The 27835-nt window shown below is 38.6% G+C and overlaps 1 protein-coding gene and 1 pseudogene across 1 annotated transcript; one reads left to right on the top strand and one right to left on the bottom strand.

The window, feature by feature from the left end:
- The first annotated feature begins 61 nt into the window (after window positions 1-61).
- LOC131361921 (solute carrier family 41 member 1-like) lies at window positions 62-10527 on the top strand (annotated as a pseudogene).
- Window positions 10528-10665: 138 nt separating this feature from the next.
- Window positions 10666-24392, bottom strand: LOC131361922 (carbohydrate sulfotransferase 11-like). The gene is made up of 3 exons (XM_058403551.1): window positions 23889-24392; window positions 15910-15986; window positions 10666-12708 (listed from the first exon to the last, which is right to left on the bottom strand). Exons 1-3 carry the CDS (start codon window positions 23980-23982, stop codon window positions 11866-11868), a joined length of 1014 nt encoding a protein of 337 aa, XP_058259534.1. The 5' UTR covers window positions 23983-24392; the 3' UTR covers window positions 10666-11865.
- Window positions 24393-27835: the final 3443 nt, after the last annotated feature.

Below are 27835 nucleotides of genomic sequence, written 5' to 3'. Positions count from 1 at the left end.
CTCTCCCCTACTCACTCCTGAAAGAACAAGAGAGAGAGTGTGAGAGAGAGAAAGAGAAAGAGAGAGAGAGAGAGCTTGCCTCTGGAGGACACAACCACCCAGCATCCTCATACCTGCGTCACTTTAGGACTCACGACTATGCCACAGAACAGACTGCACTGATCAGAGGATACCCACTCTGCAGAGACAAGGACCTTAGATGAATAGACCGTGCTTGAAGAGGAGCCTGTATTAAAAATCTGCAGGATTGTGAGCTGCCTGCACCTGGTGTCCGTGTGTGAGAGATGATGAGGGGGGACCTGCTGCTGCAAAATGTGACCGCCGAGCAACGGAGAACACACTCGTCAGAGAAGAAGCTGGCTGCCTTCTGGGTCTCTCTCTCCCAGCGCACCAGAATGCTCTTTAGACTCGGACAACGCAGTGGCTTCCACAGGAGTCCGTCTGTAGCAGGGCTGCTAAGGAGTGAAGTGTAAGAGTGTGTGTGTGCGTGCGTGTGTGTGTATGAGAGAGAGAACGATACATTTTTAAGTTTAGACATTTGTACATTTGTATGCATAGAGATGACCCCTCGAGATCAAGACCAAATCTGCCCTTCAAATACAATGACATTGATCCAGGAAGTGATGGAAAATGGCTGAGCAACAGGACAGTAAAACGAGTAAAGGACAGGGAATCAACAAGTGTATCATCTCATCTCATCATCTTTACATCAGAACAATGCATTTGTTTTGGGATCCTCAGAGTTCTTGCTGATCGTTGAAAATATGCCACCTGTAAAAGACAATGTTTATTTGTTTTCTCTACTACACGGCCCCACAGTCCTCCATGTTTCATTCTTCTAGAATTTTATCTCATAAAGCTTTGGGAGAATATTGAAGGACACAATGCTAAGCACTATACACTCTGTGTCAGACTCGGGACGAGCTGCATGTCCGAATTTATGGTAGTTTTTGTGCACCTGGAGCTTTTGTTGGATCATTTGTGGGACAGAAGCTGCGAGGGTTCACCTGTAGGCTGACACATTCAGCCAGTGGCTACCTTCCAGAGAGTTCCACACGAATCGCTGCTCATGTACTGCTGCCGTACCTTCTGTCAGGCCTCAGTCTGGTGTTTGCAGGAATGATCATGAATACAGTACAAGTATGTATGTGTGTGTGTGTGTGTGTGTGTGTGCAAAAAGGTGCATGGTTTAATTATAGATTAAATTGTTTTGTTCCTTTTTTGCACTGATTCTTAGTCTTTGTTTGTTTCAGCACTGGGAAATGTTTAAAGAAATCTCAGAAGTGTTTATCTTGGTTCCTGCACTAGTGGGCTTGAAAGGAAATCTGGAGATGACTTTAGCATCCAGACTTTCCACAGCAGTGAGCACAGACACATACACAAGGCAAAAAAAATATCACTGGTTTAGTAAACAAACAAAGAACAAATACAATGCAAAGTGAATGCAGCAAGTGACTGTATCTTATATATATATTTTATTTATATATATATATATATATATATATATATATATATATATATATATATATATATATATATATGTGTGTGTGTGTGTGTGTGTGTGTATGATTATTTTCAAATAAGATCATTAACAGTACATTAATTAGATTATATATTATACTATTAACATAATTTATAATGAATAGTTGAGTTGCCGAGATTCAGTATATATACAATATGTGTAATTTTATAAGTCAATTTACAACCTAAGAATTTGGATTTAATATTTGATGGTATATGAAAAAAATACATAAATAAACTCACAAATGAACTTTTACCTGTTGCATTTTTATCTCCTGTTCATCCAGGCCAACACTGGGCAGTTAGACAACCCCAGGCAGCGGAAATTGATGTTGTACACCAATCTAGCTTTAGTGCAGGTCTTTCACGCTGTACACTTACAAATGCACATATAAAAACACATACTCATTTTCTGACCCCATCTATGACTGACATGTTTCTTCTACTGTCTCTCTCTCTCTCTCTCTCTCTCTCTCTCTCTCTCACAGGTGCAGGCCATAGTGGTTGGTTTTCTGGCTGCACTGGCTGCAGTAGGCTTGGGAGGCTTGATTAAGGGCCGTGTGGACCTTCCTCAGGCTGCTATACTTTCTGTTAGCAGTGTGACCACAGCTTTCATCTCTGCTCTCACTTTGGGTCAGCTCACAGTGTGACTTAATCTTCTTTCTGTGCCTCTATGCAAACATTTTCCGCTGCTGGAATAAGTGATCTGTGTGTGTGTGTGTTTTTTTACACAGTCACTTTAGCAGTTACTCTCAAGTGTTAAACCTCATAGGTCATACTTTATATAGAACACAGATTCAGTTACTTTTTTCTCTATACAGGGTTGCTGATGGTGGGGGTGATCATTGGATCTCGAAAGCTGGGCATTAACCCTGATAATGTAGCGACCCCCATAGCTGCCAGTCTCGGTGACCTCATTACCCTCTCACTGCTGGCAGGGATCGGCAGCTTCTTCTTACAGTTAAGAGGTATCTGTTTATACACCTGTTGTCCTACAGGGACATGGTTTGGTTGCTGGATCAGAGTGAATAAGCATTTCTCCATGCGTTAGCTACAATGCATTGTAGTATCATTGAATCATTATTGGAGCAAAATGATTAACATCCTGACATCTAAGCATGTTATAGAGCTAAGTTCCAGAAAACCAGGCTCTTTAAACTTATTTAGCTTTCAAAAAATGATAAGTTTAATTTGATTCAATTCAGTTTTGTTTGAATAGTGCATTTTACTTTTTCTTTTAATGGACATTAACATCAGAACAATTTTACAGAAATATATTTATTAGGGATATAAATTCTATATTTTAAAATTAAATTTATTCCCTAATGAGCAAACCAGAGATGACGGCGGTCAGGAAAAAACTAGTTGTGAAAAAGAAACACTGAGAGGAACCAGACTCAAAAGGGTGACACCAGATATTGTGATTATTAAAAATTAAAAGTCCAATTGTATAACCATCAATTGATGATGGTTTACAAGTGGTATCAGTAGGCTGTTCATGTTTGGCCTCAAAAGCAGTGAACAGTTTACACATGACGAGAACTCCAACAGGAAGTGCATGAGAAGGAAGCAGGCAAGTCCAGAGAGCAGAAGCGGTGGTATCTCAGATGTAGTGTGATAGATAGATAGAGAGAGAGAAGCATAGGATATTAGGTATGCTTGTGCTCACGTAATGGTCAAGGACAATGTACCTTGTGTGCAGAGTGCAAGCAGGGACAGTTTCATCTGGCTGCCAAGCCATGTTCCATAACTGCAAGCTTTCAGATTTATATTTTCTGACAAAGCTATCGGTGCTAGTTTTAGTTTTGTTGTCTTGCTAATAAATATTAATGCAGCCTTGGCTCTTTACTTTGACTCAAGATTTGTGGGCATCTCAGCTTGGTGCAATATTGATTTACATAATAAAACCAACCAAATCCATTCAGCTGCCTGGCACAGTATAAATCACTCACTGATGTAGGTTTTCAAATTAATTTAGTGGCTGCAACACTGTCAGAAATGGGAATGTGGGTGACTTTTATTGACATGTAGAGTCAGAATTTATATTATCCAGTGTTGTCACACTTGGGTTTTGGTGAATTGTCTTAACTACATATTTTTTCTGTTACCTATGGTTATTCAGTAGTTAGCAGTAGAGAATATTTGAGTAATACTCACTGACTTTAAGGGATGACAAACCTAAGAGGTTTTTTTCTTCTAACTAATGCAGTATTAATGCCCATTTACCACTAGAGGACAGCAGAGGATGACAAAAGTTTTGCACTGTATCCTGTATGGCCCATGTTATTGCAACACTGGTTAAAAATGTCAAAAAAAAAAGGTTTATAGGGTTTTGGAAAATTTCACAACTGTGTTTACATTACAGGGAAGTGGAACATGGTTACACGGCTCCCTGGACATTGTGTTTAGAATTATAAAACATGCTAATTGTTTGTTGCTTGTCTTTGGACCTGCTAATTTCTTGTTCTTGTTTCCTTAGCTTCAGAGATGTGGTATTTACTTCTGCTGATATGTGCTGTGTTCCTGTTGCTTATTCCTCTCTGGGTGATCATTGCTCGCCGCAGTCCACCAGTCAGAGAGGTGCTAAAGTCAGGTTGGCAACCGGTTATCACTGCTATGCTAATCAGCAGGTAAAACTTGAAGCAAGAATAATAATTTCTATTTTGCAACAAAGTGGCTCATTTATCAAGTTACACACAAAATAAATGTATTTATTAATTGTGCATAGGTGAAATTACAAAGAAATATGGCATTAATAAATTTCTGGTAAGCATCTTACCAGAACTCTGGGTATGAGACCCATTAATGTAAAGTGTGTGTGTGTGAATTATTTTATACATTGATCATAAATTACATATTTAACATAATCAATTTAATGAATCTTGTGAAACTTAGTTGTTTTATGTCATTGCCATTAATTAAAGAAGCATTAAATATTGTTAAATTAAATATTTAATATAATTAAAGAAAAGAAGCCAATACAAATCCATTAGGGAGAGAGAGAGAGAGAGGGTGTCAGTAAAGAGAGGAGCAATGTCAGAGACTTCTGGCTGATAATCACTGAAAACACTTCATAATTCAAACCTTCACCTTTTGTAAATTGTGTCCAGCTTTTACTTTTCAAGTGCTGATTTTCTACTAAATAAGTAGACGTAAGTCAAAATGACTTCCAAATCTGCTTCAGAAAAATTCCTTTTGTTTAGCCATCATGTACTCATTTTATGCAGCACTCTGTGATCTTTACCTTTTATGGAGTTTTGTGGGTGTCGATAAATGCAAATGTTGCATTTGCTGTTGGTGTCCATGTATTTTACCCTTCTTGGGTTATTGCCTTTCTTTTTAACGTATTTGTACAAATACTGTGTAATAGTAAAAAAAAAAAGAAAAGAAAAAGGAGGTAGTCACTTTGGCCTGTGAAAATATTTGAGTGAGTCTGGTAATAATCCATAAGTATATTGTTAAACTGTGCAAATTTGAGATGAATCAGAAACCAGGCTGTCTTAGTAAACCTCTGGTTCTCTGGTGTGTTTACAGTGCAGGAGGACTGATTCTGGATAAGACTGTAAGTGACTCTCGGTTTGAAGGCATGGCTGTGTTCACACCCATCATTAACGGTAGGTCCACCAGCCCTGGGCTACGTTTCCTGTAAGCACTGTGAACTGTAAACATCATTTTGCAGCAAAACAAGTACAAAAGTGTCCAAGTAGAGCCTGGTCAGTGTAAAAGGAAATATTTTTTGTATAAATCTACAATAAAGACCAATAATTAATTAAAACTATCAATTAATTAAGTACAGTGAGGCTAGACTCCATGTGATGCTTTTTCCTTTCTTTTAATTTAACTCTCAGCTACTAAAATGAACTGTGAAAGATTATTTATTTGCAACAAACTAGGTTACAGTGTGTTTACAGAGCATAGATTCTGGGTTTTCAATAATAAGGTTGTTTTCAATAAAATTTTATTTTATATAATGCTTTTAACAGTGTGTTTTGTCACAAAGCTTAAATAATATAAACTTAAATAATATAAAAATATCTTAAAAATTGCACTTTAAATTTAAATGTACTCCTTAAAACTCCCTGAGACAATATGAGGAAGAAACCTTGCGAGGAACCAAACTCAAATGGGAAGCCACCCTCATCTAGGTGACACTGAAAAGTGTGATTATAAACAAGAATCTGCTTCCTTTCTGTTATTGTGTCAGTTTAGGTTATAGGTTTGCACTGGTGAATATCAGATAATGGTTCAGTGATTCTGTCTCAGTTATTTATATTCTTTCTCTCCATTTTCTATTTCTCAGTCTGTTCTGACATCCTTATATTCACCTCAGTTCATTTTCCAACCTCCTCCTACTCATTCACCTTTCAACCAAATGCTACCACATTTCTCAAAGCCTCCTAACACTCATTCAGTGACATTTGGCACCATAAGCAATTTATTTGTTCATATTTTATCACTCTTTCCACCCACTATCTGATGTAATTTCCTAACCAACCATGTCCCATTTTATTAAACTTTCTCCACTCTGCTTATGGGATTAAAATGATAAAATAATCTTTAATATAATATAATGATACCTGCATGCAAAAGTGTTTGTCTTCAAAAAGTTCTTTATCATTCTTCCACACTGCCTTTTTATCACATGAAGAGATCCTGAATAAAGGAAGACTTCTATCATATTTCTCATTATGAGATTGTTCTAACAATATAAAGTCATTAAGCCTCAAGCATCAAGACATGATTACTGATTCTTAGAATGTTTTAGTACTTTTGGCAGACCATTTTCTTATTTTTAGTAATGATTGCTTATAATGAGCACAAGTATCTGTTATTAGAATACGATTTAGAGTTTTGAATGAGTACAATTATCTAGAAATAAGCTCAATAATCCTAGATTTGAAAACAAGAAATTTTAGTAGCATTTGCCTTTACTCAAAATATTTTCTCTTGCTAAGATATGCTTTATTGTAGTGCACTGTGCCCACATCCTTATCCCATTTTCCACCATGTAATCTTTCTTCACAGCACTTCCTCTTATCCACTGATCCAGCTCATTGCTTTGGCTTTATCCTCTCTATCCTATCTCTTTTTCTGGCTCTCACATTCCATTTCTCTTATTTAACATCTCTCTTACTCAGTTACGCACACAGTATTTCTTCTTTTGTTCCACTTGATTTGATCAGATCAGCGTTAACATTCTTATTGTCAGCTGTCTCAGAGGCAGGTGCAATATGCCAACCCTGACGGTTATAAAATGCCAGGAGATGCAGCTGTACACAATCATGTAAAAAATGTTAGCTTTGTTTGTTCTTTCTAGCCTATAATTATCCACTTTGAGTAAGCTTCATTTCCTAGCCTGCAGCCTTCAAGATCATCTTCAGAAATGAACACAATGCTGCTCTTTTTAAATGGCTGTAAATCTGCACACTTAAATCTTGGGGCTATATGACTGATGATTATAGCCAGTCTTATTTTGGAATGGGGTAAATGTGATTAAAAGAAACAAAAACTAGGATCCCCAGATTAGCTTGGAGTTCGCCCAGAGACAGACCGTCTCATGGATAATGCTGGAAGTGATTGATTCTAATCTGCTTGAAACATGCATGTTTTGTGATTTTTCCTGCTCTGACACACCTATGCCAATTTATGGTGTGTTAATTAGCAGATTAAATGGATCAGATGTATTAAACCGGGAAAACCGAAATATGTTTCAGAACCAGAGGGATCTAATTTCAGGTTAGATAACAGAACAGCTACTTCACAATTTTATTCAGCCTTAAACACTCTGAAGTAGGATAATGTTCAGGATTTATGTGAACAGGATTTTGTCTGGCATTAGAGATAAATATTCATTTAATTTTGAACTCTCTATATTTTTATATTTCTGTAAAGCTGCTTTGAGACAATGTTAGAAGCACTATTTATTGTTTACTCATTTATTGTACTCATTGTTGTTTCTGTCTCAGGTGTAGGTGGGAATCTGGTGGGCATTCAGGCCAGCCGCATCTCCACCTACCTGCACTGCATCAGTGTTCCTGGAGTCACATCCCGACACATTAAAACACGCTGCCCTCATCCTGGCATGACTTTCTGCTCCTCAGGTCAGACTCTAGTCAAATGCCCAGGGATTGAATAATCAATGTCAGGAAACAGGATTATTAAATTATACGTCTATGTTCACTCTTTTAACAGTGAACTCCAGATCTGCTAGAGTTCTCTCGCTGCTGGTGGTTCCAGGTCACCTGCTTTTCCTTTACACTGTCCGGCTGCTACAGGGTGGACATACTGCCATGACAGCTGCATTTGTCTGCTGCTACCTGTGTGCTGCACTCCTGCAGGTTTGGGGCCACTGAAGCAAACACAAACACACACTCAATTAAGGGTATACCTTTAGGAGAAGATTTCAATGGTTACTAAGTTATTTTGCTACAACATGCCTGAAGTGTCATATACATGCTTAAATCTGTATAAAAACATAGTGATGATTATATTTTCCTTGTGCTTTCTGCCACTTTGCAACATTGTTAGCTATATATACATTTTAAAAAGAGTCTTTTGTCTGACTGTCTTCAGGAGCTCAGGAGTCAAGAGAGATTGGATGAATGTTTATACTTGCTCTCTCCCTTGTCAATCAAAGTGACACTACTGTAGCTAATCACAGGTGTCTGTGAGCTGATGTTTGCGCAACAGGGGAGATAACACTTTCCTCTGAATTTTATTACGCTGCCCTGTGACTCACAGGAAGCATGAATTTGCTTCCTTACTTAATAAGTATTTAACTAATGGATATGAATTACCATAACCAAATTGGGGTGAAAATGGGGGAATTATTATTATTATTGTTAAATTATTATTATCATTATTATTATTATTATTATTATTATTATTATTACATTAATATTACTATCATTAAATTATTATTTTTTTACAGCTAAATAACTGTAGCAGCATCTTCAATCTGTAAACACACTCTACCTGAGGACAGTTTATCACTTTGGATGAACAGCAGACCCAAAACGTGGCTTTAAGTCAGATTTTCAAATCTTGGCAGGAACTGAATGTTGCAATTGATTCTGAAGAAAATGCCATTCCCTTTTTGATTTGTATACTATTCATAGTAAAGTATACTATACTATACCATGTGTAAAAAAAGTTGTTATTATTACTAAAGCTGGCTCACACCCAGCTCCAAACCTGAGACATATGTAAACTAGAGGCTTGTAGCACACAGCTCTCCTCTGTCTCGTTCCCTCTCACTGCAGGTACTAATACTGCTGTACGTGGCAGATGTGTTGGTGTGGCTGCTCTGGCGACGTGGTCTGGACCCTGATAATTACTCCATCCCGTACCTGACTGCACTGGGGGACCTGCTGGGCACCGGCCTCCTCGCCCTCACTTTCAGAGCAACCTGAGATCAGATCAGTTCCCTGGTTTTAGATTTGTTTAACATATACAAGTTAACGAGAAACAGAAATAGGTCAAAAATAAAAGTAAGTAGGTTTTTTTTTTTTTTTTTACATTTCACTGTAAGTGGCTTATCATGAAAAATGTATTAGACCAACTAGACAGATTTTGCAGACCACTGTGATACATTATTTAGAATTTCTGTGTGGTGGCTTGGTGTCTAGCATGTTTGGCTCACACATCCAGGATTGGGGGATTAATTTCTGCCTCCGCCATGTGTGTGCATGCTCTCCTTGTGGCCTGGGGCCATCCTTTGGGTACTCTAGTTTTCTCCCACAGTCCAAAAACATACGTTGTAGGCTGATTGGCATCTCGAAATTGTCCATAGTGTGTGAATGTGTGTGTGTGTGTGTGTGTGTGTGTGTGATTGTGCCCTGCAACAGACTGGCATCCTGTACAGGGTGTAACCTGCCTTGTGCCCCGAGTCTCCTGGGATAGGTTCCAGGTTCCATGTGACTCAGTCGGATAAACTGTGTAGAGGATGGATGGATGAATGTCTGCAGTTCAAAAATATCATTTTATTTCATAGTTGATTGCCTTATTGGTAGTTTCTAGGTGCTTCTCCTAAACAGACAAGTACACCTATATGAGAACAAATGGCACATAGCATATATACAGTCCAGTGTTCCTTTGTACTTCCATAAAAAAAAGAGGTAAAAGGCAGATTATATAGCAGTAGAAGCCTATCTGTATCCCCATCAACCCTCCTGACCCTAATAAATATTACTGTACACATTCACATAATCTGTACTAAGGGGATCCATGGTTTTACAGTACAGTTTTAAAGCTTGAGATCTAATTAAAGCAGAATGTCTGTACTTTAACTTCAACATCATTGTTTTCTTTTAGATCCAGTGAAGAGGAATATTGTCTATGTCCTATAAATTACAGATTGAAGTGTGTTATTGTCATGTGACTGTGTTTTATGGAGGCCATTTACTGCAGACAAATCCCAAAAGTGACAAAGTTCTTTCACCTCACCAATGAAGGCAATAAATGCATCATACGGTGTTATTAACATGTCTTAGACGTAATCTAACACTACCAGGCTAATGTTGTGAGCAAAATAGATGCTTTATTCTGTGTTGTACCAGTTCTTATCTAGAACATAGCACTATATTGCTGTGAGGATGTAGACTTTTTGATTAAACAGTGCAACGTTTTCCATTATGCAGATAGAGAATGTGTGTAATGAATGTGGCCTTTAGTATTAACCTTGTGAATTGAAAAACCCAAGCTACTTCTGTGCACTATGGTGTATTTATTGATTGTACAAATTGAGTTGCCTGTCATAGACTATGCAAAAGAAATTATATTGTTGCATTTTTTATACTTAAATGTCTTTGTCCTATATGCTGCAGTGTCTTCCACAGTCTCAAAAGGCAGAGCCTTCCAGTGTAGCCATCCAATAAAAGCTGTCTTAACAGTCTTAAGTGTACTGAAATGGTATTCAAACTAATCATGAGCTCAGCTGGCTTTGTAATATCCTACGAATCATAGCCAACAGCTGCACTGATATGTTTTGCACTGCTGAACTTCAATTTTCTCATCAAGCCTGGTATCTGCCTCAGGTTACAAATAGATTGCACAAAGCTGTATTCACAGTCAAGTCCATTAAAACTCCCCAAAAAGTCTTGATCCTTCTGTAATTTAGAACAAGTGAACCATTGTATTATTCCATCATCATTATTATTATTATTATTACTATTATTATTATTATTATTATTATTATCTCCAACTGGTGGATCTGAAGTCTATTCCTGAGAACACTGGGGGCAAGGCAGAATACAGGACACACACTTTCACACCTAGGGGCGATTTAAAGTAGCTGGTGTGTTTTTAGGTGGAGGGAGAAAAATAGAGTGTTTACACAGGGACAAGGTGTTAAACTTCACCAAGGCAGTAACCAGAGGTTAGGATTAAAGTCCAGACTTGTAGAGAGTACCAGCTGCATCCTGCATCCAGCTCCTGAAATATTCTGAAATATTGTTTAATGTCTTGTATAAATATATATGTTTTGGGATTTACTGATGTATTTGATAAGTAAATATTTCCATAAAACACATGTAATTGAAACACACACAATACAATGGTTCCATCCCAAAAGTGGGCAAAAAGAGGTCTGATTTTCTGCTTTATTTGAGTTATTATCTGTAAAAACAGAGCTGTTTAGTCTAAACTGTGCCGAGTGGAGAGATTCTCCAGTATTAAATGCCGTAATAAATAACTGTAAAATTCATGCTTTGTATCAAAGTGAATATGACATGTTTCTAATACTGCTCTGGCAAACAGTGACAGTTCTCCCTCACTTTTTTTGATTCCTTACAATCCTCGTTCTCAAGGCACAAGCAGAAGTCAGTACGCTTTTTCCGAGACGATTAATATCGGTAACACGATATATATATACATCACCTCCAGCTCAGTTGGTATGTTTCCAACAAATTCTCCACAGAGGACAGACACCTGGGAAGGCAAAGTCAGTATTCACGAGGAAATAAGAAAGAACAGAACACAGTCTTCTCAGAAACCTCATCTTGATAGATGCCTAACATGAACCCTGTTTTATCTGCAACTCAAATGACAGCACTGTAATGTGTTCTCTCAATTCAACCTTAATTAAACTGAAAGGCAAAAAAGGCTGAGGAGACAAGCAAAGATGAAACCTCAGCTTGAAAGAACTAGAACTTCCAGATCGTTCAAAGTGAGTCTCTTTGAGTCAAATTGCTCTTTGTGCAAATCGATAACTGCAGTTCCACTGCATTCAGCGCTGAAAGGACCATACAGTAACCACCAAAACAGTTTCAGTACTCACAGATGAACTTGTGCGAACAAAAATAAAACTCTTTATTTTCTCTAAATATTAGTTAAAGGCACCAGGCCTTATTTGAACTTCAGGTAGGCGGGCATGGAATAATTAAAAAGCAGAAAGTCCATCTTGTACAGGTTGTACAGCTTTTTCTGATAGGCTGAGCTGATATCCTTAAAGTAGCTGGCGACCATGTCTGCCGTGGTGCGTGTACTTTTGGCCGAGGTGGGAAATGTGACCTTGTCGTCCACTCCGGACAGTTTGAGCACGTAGCTGGAGTCCTGCTGCAGCGTCTCGTACTTGCCTAGAATGTTGTAGTGTATGAGGCAGGGGTGACAGAGAGAGTGCACACGCTCCCAGTGCTCGTTGAAGGGCTCTTCACGCTGCGTGCCCGGGTCCACCAGGTAGCGCACAAACTCCGAGAATGAGACATCATCTCCACGCTCCAGAGCCTCGGGACTTGCCTCAGCACGGTGTCGCTGGATTATCTTAGTGCCGTACCGCTTGTGAAAGGCTGTGTTGTAGCTGCGCGTGAACTTGTTGCGGTATGCTGAAACAAGCCGCTCAAAGGGTTCACGCACAAACACAAACTTTAGGTAGGTGCGTAGACGCTGGTTGATTTCAGAGGTAGAATACTCAGACAGAGTGCGCAGCGTGCCTGGGACATGTGCCTCATTGGCTGGAATCTGAAGGGGGTCTCTTTGCGTGTCACCTGTCAGGACCATCAGGACACGCTTCCAATTTGTGCAAGCGACTTTGGGCACGTAGCAATAAAGCAGGCCATGACGATCATCCACAATCAGGTGCTTGAGATCCTCTGGGATCAGGACACGACGTTTGTGAGTGTAAGAGTGGCACACATCCTCCAGGAGGTCACGTCGACTTTGATGCATCAGCTGAAGTGGAGACAGTTCTGTCTGTGAAAGAGAAGGACAAATAATGTTTCCATAATCTATAAAGCCTATAAATCTGTAAAGGTTTTTAACCATCTGTGACATTTTTAAAGCAATATCCTTGAAATATCCTCACACAAGTTTTAAAATCAAATATTACACTATATGGCAAAAAGTATGTGGACACCTGACCATTACACACATATGTGGTTCTTCTGTGCTGCCACAAATTTGCAAAGAGTGTCTTTGTATGCTGTAGATTTCATTTCACTGGAACTAACAGGCCCAAACATGTTGCAGCATGGCATTGCCCCTGTGTCCAAAGTGGGCTCCATGAAGGCATGCTTTGCCATGATGAATTGGATGAACTGGATCGCCAGCTGCACCCCAGGCCTCCACACCAAACATCAGTCCCTGACTTCACTAATGCTCTTGCAGCTGAATGAGCAAATCTCCACAACCACTCTCCAAAATCTAGTGGAAAGCCTTATCAGAAGAGTGGAGGCTATTATGACCTATGAATTTATAACAACTTGTAGTTTTTCTTCATCTTTTTGGGTTTCAGCTGTAATACAGAGCGCCCTGCAAGCTCAACCACATTTGTGTGTTTCATCATTTCTCCCTGACATCTCTTCAATCTGTGCTAAATTGCTTGTCAAATCTTTCACATTCAGTTTGATCATTTTTGCCTAGTATGACAAACTTGTCAGGGTAATTGATGTGCATGAGCGTTTGTATCTGATTGTTTAGCTCTAAATCTGTAGCAGCATAGACAGCAGAGAAAGCCCTCTCTCTCAACACTGTGTCACAGTACGAGGCACCAATGTCTTCCAATTAAAGTCATGCGCTGAGTAATTTTCCGTTTACCCACTGAGTCAGATGTGTTTTTCCTCAGTACCAGATGCACACTGGGAGCACATATTTACCTGTCTTTTTAAGCAAAGACGGGAAAACTATCCTGAGGCTGTTATTTACCGTGCAGCTGTCTGTATTGCAGTAAACTGAAAACATTTCATAAGCTGAAATGTGGTGACAGACTTAATTGCTGGGAAATTCCTAGGTTAGCAGCAAGCTCAGCCTGTACACAGTTATAACCTCAACACAGGTCTTTCTGTAGGAGAGCAATCTATAAATTATACTGAAAAACAGCAACAAACTGAAAATCAACTGGGTCTATCATTACATCTGAGATATGCCTAATCTTTTGAAGTGGAGGTGTTTTCCTGGACTTGGTGGGTTTAAGTCAAAACAGATTACGCTCTCTCTTCTTCACTCCAGCTCTCTTTCTTTCTAGTTATTCGGAGCCTACAAAAGCCTTACACACATACGCTGTCTCAGTGACCCTTGCACACATCCATGCCTCTCAACAGTGTGTGCTGTGATGTGAAAGAACTGTTCATTCCCTGTGTGAAGGTAGAGGGGAAAAAAATGTGGCCACGTGGAAAAAGCATTTCCCTCACGCGCCGTCTGGCCTGAACATACAGATGAGCTCGCTGTTAAAAGACATTTATTAGCTATTAGTGAGAAACCCGAGAACGCAGCACAGCTCCCACCCAAATGAAGCAGTCTGGATAAAGAGAGAGGAGAAGAAGAAACCAAGCCAGCTTCGCAAATTACATTAAAAACCAGAAAAATCAATGACACGGTAGAGGCTAATGAATGCTACTGACAGAACTTTATAGAACTGAGAAAGAGAGGTTTTTTCAGGGTTAGGGCAAGGTGTTATAAAATTGGCAAGCATGAAAATGGGCTGCAGTTAAAGCTGATTAAATTGTTGAATGCAACAGTTTTTGTTTACATTTTACAATTCATAGATAGACATAAAGAATTACAAACTGTTAAACGCAGTTAAATTTAAGCATATCCTTAACTTTCTAATCTTTGTTGTATTTGGCTCCCTATAACTGGCTTATGAAAGCAATAAGAATAAAAAATGTGATACTCTTGTTTTGTTCCTAACTGGATCTTTTTTTAATGTTTTTTTTGCCTGGAAGAAAAAAAGAAAAAATATATTATAGCTGAGTTCCCTGTTATTATGTCTGGGTTCTCTGTTAGAAATGGTCAATTTGAACCAATTTCCTGAGCCGACTGTGTTGATTTCAATAAATCAAACAACTGACTTGATTAATTAAATTTGGACTGAAGCATATAAACACTGCAAAAATTATATCTTAGCAAGTAAAATATCTTGTCACAGCTAGTATTTCCTATTATAAGATTACCATAAACCAAAAATAAGATGATGATGATGAATATTATTATTATTATTATTATTATTATTTTATTTCTAGAAAAAGCAAAATTGCCAACCAATAGAATAAGACATTTAATAGTGTGTGCATTTCATTTTAGGGGATTAATTTTATAATTTTATGCATGCATCTTTAGTACATACGAAATTTCCCACTATGATCCATATTCATGAATTCAAGATACAAACGTGTGATAAACAACAAATAAGTGAAAAAAGGTCTTTCTTACATATTGTCTAGATTTTTAAACTGGCATAGGCTACAATATACCTATTGGCCAGGCACTGTGGAACCAAACATGACTTACATTACTTTATAGAATTGGATTTTATAGAATAGACTGGGTTCTTTTGTGTTAATCAGAGGAATTCAAGTAAAACATGACAGACAAAAAACTACTCAGCTTCTTTCTGATGATTTTTGTGGATCGTGGAATTGGCAAATTTTAGTTTCTCTTTAGACAAATATGGCTGCTAAACAAATCATTAACATTTGGTTTACTGACTAACTGCCTATTCAATCTGTCCTGTGTGCATTTTTGTCTTGGCTAATCACCGCTCAGCTATCATGCAGACTGGTATATACATAGCACAAAAAGGAAGCTAAGCCGGTAGATTAAAAATCATCATTCAGATAAAAAATAGAAGCAAATTCAAAAGAATAGTTCTAATACCGTAGATTGCGTGTTAAAAATAGACAGGAGGGAAAGTTTGGTTTGACTGATTCAGTGGAAACAATCAGTTCAAAATAACGATTCATCTTAGAGTTGGAAATTATTACTATTACTATTATTACTATTCCCCGTCTCTCTGTGTGTCTTCTGCATTACTAAAGTGAATACATTTTCACAGACTCAATTTAGATAGCACTGGATTTACCACCTTTGTTTCATGTCTCTTGGATTTAATATGTCTCTGTGAAGTAGATGATAAAGTGCCACGTGAGACAGCTGTGTTCTGTGATTGATACTCACAGGGTCAGTAGTATAAAGGGCTTGGAGTGGACTCCTCACTGATTTCCTGCCTCCTCTGGCCTGCCCACTGTCCTGTGCTGGTGGCAAAGACAGAGAAACAAGACTTTTAAAACAAATACAAATACTGGTGCTACAACAGACCAGAAAATCGTGGTAATATTACTGATAAAGATTGATACACAAAAATAAAGCCACTTGATTTAAAAGCATTTATCCAGAGAAGCTTACAAATGATTTTAACTTTTCTTAAAAGTAATGCTGTTTCTCTTTTAGCAAATGACAATAACTGGCACTGTCTGAATGTGTGCTGCGTGAGTAAGAGGTTACTATGCCACAGACTGACCACAGATACTCTCTGACTTATCTGTGCATCATCCACACACAGAAACAGTGTACCCGCTGAATCACACACTCATACAGACAGACAGACAGACAGACAGATAGACAGATAGATACCACGGTCAGCCAAATCAGTCACATTGCAACAGAACGAGTCTAGGTTTGCTTTCACGATTTTCATTTGTGAACATCTGCAACAGCCCATAAATATGTGTATATAACCTATTCACTGCCACATCCTTCCTCTGCAATACAACCCAGCTTTAACACTGACTTTATCGAAAGCAGATGGGTTTAACATCAAGGATCAGATGAAGTGCTTTCTTAACTAAAATCCTGTAGCATACCAATAATTATCTAATTAATGTGTCCATGCTGATTGCTCTAAACCAAATACTACAATACAGAATAGTGACATGAAGCTTTATTTAGTGCTGTTTATTGACATGACATCATATGCTGAGCTCTAAGTACGAATTCCAGGGCATTTTATTGTTGTTTTTCCTAGTTGGAGCTTTGACACTGTAAGTTAGGAGCTTTATTTGAGCCAGAATTAGACCCTGACCTATTGAATTAGCATGAGATTTGTTTTTTGATGGAGACTACAAAGCACCTCAGTAGGTAGCTCAGGAAATGGGCATCTGTTAAATGTTGTAAATATAAATGTAACTGTAATTAAAAACCCAATAATTGGTTGAGGTGGGCAAATCCTTTAAGTGTCCAGTGCAACTATTTATAGTTGCTGGTAGTTCAGTGGTTAAGATGTTAGACTGTTGCTTGGAAGTGGCCCTTAAACCTCAACTGCTCAGTTGTATAAATGAGATAAATGTAAGTTGCCCTGGATAAGGGTGTCTGCCAAATGCCAGAAACATGTTATCTGTTTATTTTAAATTCTTGTGTCTAATATAAGTGAATATGATGAGGTCGCTTTTCTGTAATACATTTAATACATGTGTCCATGAGAACTGATTTGATTGTGGCTGTTAACAGGCTCTTATGATTCATTCTAGTAAGGGCAATCATTTTGGCTAAAAACAAACATGATTTTCAGGGGCTATTGTCTAAGCTTTACCTACACATACATGGTTTCCAGGCATCATTTCCAGTGTATTGAAAATGTCAACCTAAACAGCTAAGATTATTAGCAAACCTAATAATGTATCTGTAGTTAGAGGTAGAAAATAGAGTTTTAAGCATTAAATAGGTTAGTAGTCCAGACTGTGTTTAGGGTGAGATACAGTCGCTCAAGTGTTTTACAATGAGTCTATTAAGATTGAATGGGGAACTGAGGATAGATAAAAGAGCAAAACAAGGTCGGTATCCATAGAGATGTCCAGGTGCTGACCTAATATTAGAGTTCTTATAGTTCAGAGGCTTTAATCATACAAATCCCAGGATGACCTCAAGAAAAATCCTCAGCCTGAAACAATATGTATTCTGGGAGAGTTTGGCTTGACTGGCCACTCACATTTACTTTCAACCAGCTTCAGAAATGAAACACTGCCTACATTCCTTCCATACCAGCATGTATTTGTGTCTGTGCCAAGTACCGTATGCTTACAGCGAGTATTTTATGGTGCAGGGTGTAGATTGAATTTTGATGGATTGCAGGGTAAATGGATTCCTTCCAAGGCTTGGCCTCGACCCTGTGTACACCACACTCACACACTGAGCACACACACTACACTCTTCAACTCACCTGGAGGTCTCACATGCTAAAATGTTCATTAATCTAGTTACAGTGCTCAGTCAAATCGATGACAAAGTTTGACAAAAACATACAACTCAAGGAAGTCTCTGCCTTAAACAATTAGTCTTGAAAATTAATGTACAAAATTTTTTATGAAGTTGTATTTTTCAGCTGAAACTTCATTTAACATGTTGCTGTCTTTTTTAGCTCCCGTTTCAACTCGACCTAAAAAGACTGATGCAGCAGTGCTTTAATCCTTTAATCTATCCAGCTCTCTCACCTCCTCATCTATACATTCTGGCCACACAGATAAGAATCCAAGGCTTCAACTTTCATGCTAATAATATCACCATCTGTGCCATCGTTCGTCATCTCATGGCTCACTAACCAGCCACGTCTCTGCTGCAACTGTGTAGCATGACTGCATTGCATTCTGGAACCTCTAACGTTTTGTTATCTACTACTTCTCCACTGGATTTCTCATTAATATCGCATTGAATACTGTCGGGAAAATCAAAGATGTTTTGGAACTAACAGCAAGGTGTATGGAGGCTTATTGGTTAGCGAATTCTCCTTAGGGATCCGACTGCTGCCTCCTCCCTGGTGCAGTTTGCATTTTCCCCCCTTGTGCTTCAGGATTTTTTTTCTGGGTACTCCGGTTTCCTCCCCAAAATCCAAAGACATGCATTGTAGGCTGACTGGCATCTCTAAATTGTCCAGAGTGTGTGCTCAATTGTTTCCTGTCCAGGATGTTCTAAGTGACATAGGAAACCAATAGTGCTAACAGCAAAACCTGACTGCTGTCTCTTATGTTTAAGATCACTGATTCACTTTTCTCGTATTAAACACCATTGTAACTTAACTAGCAGCATCCATATATTTACAGTGTTGAATGTAAACAAATGAATCAAATATCACTGTACTATAAACCCAGAAGTATCTCGACACAAATTCATTCAATGTAGATTTGTATTTGTAGAAATTTGCAAATTGTTGGATGAAGAGACTGCAAATTGTGGTTATTGTGGCACATCCAGACCCATATTCCAGTCACATAACAGATAAAAACCTCTGCTGGAGAGGAACCATGAGCTGGAGCAGGGTTTTCTGAAGATGTACTCCACCAATCAGGAGCATCTGTACGGGATTGAGGTGATGCTTCCTTCCTACTCTTCATACGTTTGTTTAGAATGCAGAGCAATATCTAAATAATTTCAATATCATTAAATAAGGCATCTAATCATGTCTCAGTCGAAGTGAAATTCACCATGCTGCAACATTTACAAGAATCTATGTATTTAAATTCACTAAGTTGCCATGAGATCTACTCCTATGCCAGGTATCTTCATATATGTGGGAACATACAGATGGTTATAGCAAAACAATGCACACTTAATATGGAGCATATTAACTTTTCACACTTAATATGTAGCATATTAACCGTCAGCCAAATTATCACTATCAAAATAGTTCACGTCTATTAATTATGATCAATGTTTCCGGCTTCCACAGAATCCAAATATTTCAACCTTTTTTTTTTTTTACACTCTTCTAAATCCTGTTTGAAATATTACTTACTATACTCATTGCTATATAAATCAGTATACTATACATTTAGGTATTGAAGAATTTATCATAATGAATGAGTTTCTGGAAACTGGGTGAATGTGAGAAAATGTGAAGCAGCCAAGAGAACGTCAAAGTTAGGAAAGTGGATTAGAAGAAAAGTGGTCTCTTTTTGGTTCTAGCTCTTTTACTCTGTGTGTGTGTGTGTCCACGCTCCAGTGAGACTTGGCAAAGCAGTACTGCACTTGTCTGTGAACACTGAACCCACTCACCCTGTCCACACCAATGATAGCCTGAAACACGTAATGAGAAAAAGACTTGCAAAGTGTCATTTAAAAAATTACATTCACTGCACCAAATCAACGTGCCACACTTATATGACATAGTACCTGCAAATACACACACCTATATTGTGCTACAAAGGGATGCATGCGATTAGCAGCAATACTGACGTAGGCTGTGACATTCAAACAATGCTCAATGGTTTTAAGAAGCCTAATCTATGCCAGGAAAACATTCCCCGCACCAATACACCATTACACCACCACTACCATCAATGAACTGTTGACACAAGGCAGGTTGAGTCCATGAATTCATGCCAACTTCTGACCCTACAATCGGCATGTTGCAGCAAAAATCAAGATTCATCAAACCAATGACATTTTTCCAAACTTTGTAATAGTAATAGTGAACTTGTGTCCACTGTAGCCTCCGATTCCTCTACTTGGCCGTTCTGAGGTGTGTTTCTGCTCACCGCAGTTGTAAAGAATGGCTTTTTGAGTGGAAACCATCTGTTCATTCTCCTCTGACCTTTCTCATCAGCAAGGTGTTTCCACCCACAGAACTACTGCTCGCTGGATGTTTTTGTTTTTCACACCATTCTGTGTAAACTCTAGAGACTGCTGTGTGTGAAAACCCCAGGAGTTGTCTGAAATACTCAAGGCTAACCAGATACCACCAGATTTTCCTCGTTCTCATGTCTGATGTGAGCATTAACAGAAGCTCTAGACCTGTATCTGCATGATTCTCTGAATTGCGCCACTGCCACATGATTTTGTTGATTGGATAATTGCACGAATGTGCAAGTGTACAGATGTTCTTAATAGAGTGGCTGGTGAATGTACGTCACGTAAAAAATGATCAGCTCTTAACACTGTCTGAAAAAGCAGCCTCCACCCAAAAGTAGACAGAGTCTGAACATCTGGAAAGCGTTATATTATCCTGTAAAACAAACAATCAAAGAGCACTACATTGGACAAAGCATACTTATTAAAGACCTAAAAGCTCATAATCAAGGTCTCTGAATTTTAAGTTAAAGATGCTCTTAGAGATTTCATCCGTTAAAGGTTAGAAGTTGCATTAGTGATGTAGAAACACAGACTTAACAGCAGGCAATGTGAAGCCAACAAATGACAGAATATCAACACAGAGAAAAGCTATTGATCCAAGATCATTAATATATCTTTAAACCCATCACGCCTAATGAGAAAAATAATCTCCATGTGGATGACTGAGTGCAGGGTGAATCATGGGTTTTATGTGAGCAGGTTGGCTTGGGTTACAGCTATAATTTGCAGGTATGAGACAGTTATCAGAGCATGGCTTTAAGCCACATGAGAACAACAAAGTGTCTCTAATCCACAGCATTCCAACCATAATATAAAATGGGGGAAAAGAGCAAATATTTGAACTATGACTACAGAAAATAGTCTCTCTTTTAACACACAACTCTACTGATAACCAGCCCACCATAAGACAGTATTTCAGTCTGTCAGCTTCACTTCACCTAAATCCATAACGATCCTATACACCTTTCTACACCATGCTTTTAACCCATGACACTTTCTTGGGGGTCTGGTCATTTGGCTTGGTGCCAAGTGGGCCGTGTCACTGTGAACCTTTACTGTGTGCGTGTTTTACCGAATCCTTCCACAAGTAGATTTCATACATCAGTGTCAGCACTATATATAAATTCCCTGATTAAGCAGTATCCAGCACTGCGGCAGAGGAACAAACACACAGGACAAACTAGAAGTTGTGATGCTGAATAGCAGTAGTGTATGTAAGAAAGAGAACTGACCACTGTGGCATTATTTCCCTCGAGAATTTCACTTTAGCTGAAATAACATTCCTCTGAGTCTGTACATGGCAGTTGATATAGCTGCATGTTTTAGCTGTTGTTAGAAATCTTTGCCATGTTCACTGAGGCCCAGCTTATTCACAGAAAGAGAATTCTAGATTCACTGTGGCCTCACCCCACCAACATCCTGCCCCCCCTCCTTCTCTCTCCCTCTCTCTCTCTCTCTCTCTCTCTCTCTCTCCCCCTCTCTCTCTTTTTTTCAGGCAGTTTGAGGAGGATAATGTGGGTCCCTGTGCTGGCTATGAAGGGAGTTCTGTATGGAGACCCTTCAGGGAATGAAGGACTTCTGCAAACGTATAACAGCTAGTGTTGGGCTGAGGGCTGCTCTATATCCAGTACCAAAAAGATTTTTTTCTGAATGTTAGTTTATTTTGAATGCCAACAAAGATCGAATCAAAGAAGGCCATAAAACATGTTTTATTTCCTAGTCTGATTTGAAAAATTCAGTCAAGGACTGCTGAATGTATTTTTTACTGCCTTTCAAAACAACTTTCTTTTAGACATAAGGCTATAAATTCTTTAACATGAGATATAATGTTGAAATAAAAAAGCTTTTTCTATCAACAGCTAAATAAAACAATAAGTCAGCTATTACAGCTATTTTAGCACACCAGACTGTGTACAAAGCATTAGACAACACTGACTAATAACAACATTCCTCACCTCACAGTGCCCTAGTTCAGGTAAAGGGGGAGGATGAAAAGACCAGTCATGCTGGGAGTTCAGCTTAGAAACACAAAGATTACTCAAAGGTGCCTGAAAGCTTTGTGTATTGCCAGCATTTTATATTTCCCAGCATATATACATAATTCATAATACATTTAAATGTCATTATATCAAAAATATATTTTAATGCTAATTTCTTGTCCATTTACAGTTCAGTGGAGATAGGGAATAACTCAAGAAAGACCACAGCTGAAGTCCCTCCTTCTTCCTGCATGGCAAAAAATATGCCAAAGTAACAGGTGAAGATATCCTGAATATATTCAAATGCATCTAGTATTTCCTACAACCAGATTGTAATAAACCAAAAGTCTATATTTTGTAATAAGGTCAATTTCTAGACATTTTTTTTATTTCTAGTTTTAACATTTTCTGTTTTATTGGCAGTTCATTTTTGCTTCTTTCTGGATATATATTTGGCAAAATGATCTAGCAACAAGACTATTTCAAGCTTGAAATGACTAAACATAACTACAAAACTTATATATATAGTTATAATAAACTTATTACACTGGTTACTAGTAATTCACATTACCAATTGGCTACACGTGTTGATGTGGCTGACACCAGAATCATCAATTTACCCGAAGCCATTATGGAGCATGATTAACGGTGTGCAAAATCAAATCAGTATAACAAATCCTCATTTCTGATCATGTAGTCTAGAAACAATTTGAATCCATCTTAAAGCCATCATCGTCTTTACAGGCAACTAGAATAAAATTTTGACTCTACATGCACAACTATCCTGCTGGCAAATCTAAACACTTTTAGTCTGTCTGAAAGCTCTCATTGTGGGCAAGAGGACTGCAGATGGGTGAGGGCTGAGAGAAGGGAAAGAAAGATGAGTTGAGAGAGTTCAAACTTTTTTACAATTTTTTTTTTTTTTACAATTATTTATTATTTTACAATTAGTTTACTTTCACAGTCTCTCTCTCTCTCTCTCTCTCTCTCTCTCACACACACACACACACACACACACACACACACTGTTTGATGAATTAAACACTCATTAAACAGACCTCAGCAGTTTCCACATGGGAAATGTTCCACTGATGTGTTGGCAGTGTCTAGTTTTCTTAATTCAGTCTATTTCCTGGGAAAGCATGTGTCTATACAACATATACCTCAATCTCAAATATGCAGCACTATTATGATGGTAATAATAATGTGAGTAGAAAATCCAATAAATGGCATAACTTTCCATGCTTTTACTTTATAGTATATATGAATTATCTTACGAATGATCAGAAGAAACATACAGAATTTGGGGTACTCAAAGAGTCCACCCCCTCAAACACATATGTCTTAAACACAGCCTAATGAGAGAACAATGCCATCTTTAGTTTGAACCTTGGGCATTTAGCCTCAGGATAATCGTGGAAGCGTATCAGAGGTTTTGTTAGTAAAGTGAACCGAACAAAACGGAATCGAGTCAGAACAGAAAAGTACCGGACAGAATCTTAACAAAGCGGAATCGATACCGTGCAGAACGTGAACAGGACAGATCAGTTCACTCACCTGGTTTCAAGTGACTCTGAAAATAGAATATGAGCATTATGAAGGACCCCAGGCACATAGCAAGCACCATGCGGTTGATTTTCGGTTTTCTCATGTTGCTCAGTGTCTGTGGCTCTGTACTTCATAGAGAAACACTGTGTAAAGGCTTTGCGTTGCTTTCAGTGAGCCGCTGAGCTCCGTGAGTCGCACAGAAAACCCACCCGGATCCCCTGGAAAGCCAGCAGTCGCTCCTCACTCGGCCAGTTCTTCATCACGGTGTGTGATCATGTGTGTGTGTGTGTGTGTGTGTGTGTGTGTCCCGAACCGGTATGGAGTAGAAATAGTCCGAATGTGAAAGCGCTGGAGGAGGGAGAGCCTCTTCTTACTTAGCAGCTGCCAACTAATCAGCTGGACGCTGTTAGGAAAGGGAAAAGTAGGAGTTGGCTAAAGCCCGTCCTGACATGGCAGCCAACGCGCTTCCGCCGGTCGCGTGCAGTTACCGCTCCATCAGCAGGGATGGAAGTCGGTGAGAGAATGTGGCAGACAGGACGGAGTGGTCATATGTATAAAAGACGATGGTAGCCAACGTTTCCATTAGTAGGCTACTCCCTTAAATATTTGTAGGCCTAAGACATTATGTTTGGGCCAGAAATATAAAAAGGGGTAGCTCTGGCAGTATTATATGCTATATTCAGACAGTAATTAGGTACACACCAGCTAAACGTCCACCCAGAAATCCTGTCAGAATAGCTTTTATTGGCCAGCAGCCTGGACTTACCTACCTCTCCATTTCAGTCCCTGGATTACTCTGGGCTACTGCTAATTTGTATCAAGCCTGCTGTTATTACATTGAACAGTTTTAAAGAATAGGCAAACATTTGACTTGTATCATGTCCTTCACAACAGCCTAAATGAATATTTCATATAAATCTTTAATTTTTTTTTTATATTAACAAAAACAAAACCACATAAAATAGCATTTTTTCTCTGCCCTGGTCCACTACTAAACTTTACCTTGAAATACAAGAAACTCATTGACACATCGTTTCATCCATGTTTGCATATGTTATGCAAATGGTAGCTTTTAGTAATGTTTACTCACATAACTAAGACTTAAACCCCAATGAACTATTTGGAATAATTCACAAATCACTAAATCAAGCTGCATACGTCTGAACATGTGGGAAGAAGAAAAGCTCATTGTGTATAATATATATTACATCGCACAAACAGAAAGTAAATGATTCATTCCACCCACCAATTTTCTGTACCACTTATCCTCCACAGGGTCACGGGGAAGTTGGGCCTATCCTAGGGAAATCAGGGCACAGGGCAGGAGACACCTTAGATAGTGTGCCAACCCACTGCAGGGCACAATCACACACACACACACACATACACACACTCCAGACAGTTTAGAGAGGGCAATCAGCCTACAACACATGTCTTTGGACTGGAGGAGGAAACCCCTGAAGCACAGTGAAAACATGCAAACTTCACACACAGGGTGGAGGTGGAAATTGAATCCCCAATCCTGGAGGTATGACGTAAACATGATAAGCGTTAAAAGAACCACCGAAATTATTAACAGGATCCTTCTAGATTGATTCCAGTTAACTATTTTTTTTGTGTGTGTTTGCTAATAACACCACAACTTTTCCTACTCACTTATATGCAAAATGTGGCAATTATAAAATTTTGGAAGGTTAAGCGCATGCTTTCTTGGATTCAATATTGAAAAGAGACATTTTGTCTTTAATTTATAGCCATTACAATGACTAAATGACATCTAGTTTGCTCTGTCAGTCAAATCGTTTTTTTTTTATTTTAGCACTTAATTCTGCAAATATCTACTTCTAATACATCATTTTAGATCTGACAATTATCAGACAGGTGGGCCAGGTTTGGGATGCCATTCATTCCATATTTTCCTCATAATTTTCATCATAATCTTATTCAATCATTTAAATTCAGAATTTGCCCCTTTCTCAAAGCTTTTGAGGCCTTCCTACATTTGGTGGAAGAACCAATACAGTTAATTGTAAATGACAACTGCAGATCATAGTTTGGTACTAATTTATTAAGTGGTAAATAATTTATTCGCAAAATTGACATTTGAAGGTTAAAGCAGAACCTCCATTTTATCATGGAGTTGTTTTTTGTGTGTAGGTTCTCTGTGTTCTGAGTGTGCGTGTTCATGTTCCTAACACTTGCCCACTTCTAGCTCCAAGAGATTAGATCACCAAACCCAGGTACCTCCTCCCTTTCCCTGGATCTCTTCAAACACAGCTTTCCCCCCTCACCCTGTTTTCTCACACACACTCTCGATGCAGTAAATCTCAAGCTTATTTGCTCAAGTTACATTTTTTTTCTTGACTTCAGCTAATCACATGCTGACCACGCTGCTCTTGAAGCCTTTACAGAAGGGCTTGTAGCTATATAGTCATACCATAGAAACTGGGCCTTTAGAAGCAATATTTAAGTTATTTTATTAAATACTCTGCTGCCACCTGCTGAAAAAATAGCTGAACACTAATATTATGCAATTTTACAATGCACCACACATTCTTGCTTTTTATAAGGATTACAAACACTTCACAACAAGGTTTAAACTAGGTGGAATCTGTACAACTAAATGGATCAAATGGCTCAGGAGTCAACAATTCCACAAAAGTACTGGGAAGCCCTGCAGCACAAATAGCGGAGCATCCGAGTAAATACTGTGTGAATATTACTTAAAATTTTGCTGTCCTGAAGCTTTTAACAGTTGGTGCATCAACCTTTTGTGTATCTGGAGTGTTCATTTTGATGTGGTTCAGTCCTCAAGACGTAGGTGAGATGAGAAGTTGCGTTTTTTTATTTAAAAGTAAGGCTGAAAAAAACCAAATAGTTCATTGCCACAACAAAAACAACTGTGTTGCATCATTAAAGAATTAGGAATGTGCATTCAGCAGTGTAAACACTTCTGACAGAGGAGACTAAGCTGAAGCACTGTAGTAGTTACTGTAGTCAGTAGTGAAATTCCAAACATTTAAAAATTCTATATAGTTCTAAGGAAAAGGAATGAAACTTGAGAACTTGTAGAACTTGAGAATTTCTTACAGCAACAGATTGTACTGTTCCTAACTTCAGAGCTGACTCACTTAATAAGTAACATATGCTACAAGCAGCATAGGGCCCTGACACCTGTGTGGTTACAACCATAATGTTGCGAAAGTCAGCTTGCAAAAAAAAAAAAATGGCAGGTTACGTGCCTGTCATCATGTAACGATGGCAAACCAGTCAGGTTGGGAACGGAAAACTGTTTACGAAATTTGGAAGACAGCCTTGTCCAGACTGATTTACATCTCATTTACACAACTAAGCAATTGAGGGTTAAGGATCTTGCTCAAGTAGCAGCTTGACAATGCTGGAATTTGAACTCACACCCTTCCAGTCAGGAGTCCAACATCTTAACCACTTAGTTACCACTGACGTTTGCCATATCACCACTGAGCTACGTATCACATTTTCACCCTGTGCCCATGTGGGTTTCATTCAGGTTTTTTCCAATTTCCTCCCACCTCTCAAAAACAGATGGATTGGCCACTCTAGCTGACCACAATTTCCTTTGCCCAGTTTTCCTGGGATAGGCTCCAGATCCACTGTGAACCTGACCAGGTTACTGAAGATGAATAAAGGAATGAAGCCTTGCCAAGTCTAGGGTTCCAAGATAGCTAAAGCTTGTCAAGATTCAAGAAGCTTTATTGTCATTTCAACCACATATAGCAGACGCAGTACATAGTGAAATGAAACGTTTCTCCAGGACCTGGTGCTACATAAACATACAACAACAAAGAGTTCAAAACAAAAAAACACCACCACAGAGCTAGGACAGAAGTTTGTCTTAGCCACGTAAAGTGCACAGTATCCTGAGGTAAATCCTCAGCTTGGGTTTTACATGCTGAAAGTTACACTAAAAGATTGAT

Source organism: Hemibagrus wyckioides, linkage group LG11 (genome assembly GCF_019097595.1).
Source record: "Hemibagrus wyckioides isolate EC202008001 linkage group LG11, SWU_Hwy_1.0, whole genome shotgun sequence".
Lineage (NCBI taxonomy): Eukaryota > Metazoa > Chordata > Actinopteri > Siluriformes > Bagridae > Hemibagrus > Hemibagrus wyckioides.
Note: the sequence above shows the minus strand (reverse complement) of the source record. Positions and strands in the feature narration are given on the sequence as shown.

Bases quoted from the DNA above. Each gene is read 5' to 3' on its own strand.
- LOC131361922 (XM_058403551.1), bottom strand. From the start codon at position 23,982: ATGAGAAAACCGAAAATCAACCGCATGGTGCTTGCTATGTGCCTGGGG. The intron at 15,987-23,888 runs GTGAGTGAACTG...CTTTGCCACCAG, and splicing joins TCAGAGTCACTTGAAACCAG to CACAGGACAGTGGGCAGGCC. The intron at 12,709-15,909 runs GTGAGTATCAAT...TCTCTTTCACAG, and splicing joins CCCTTTATACTACTGACCCT to ACAGAACTGTCTCCACTTCA.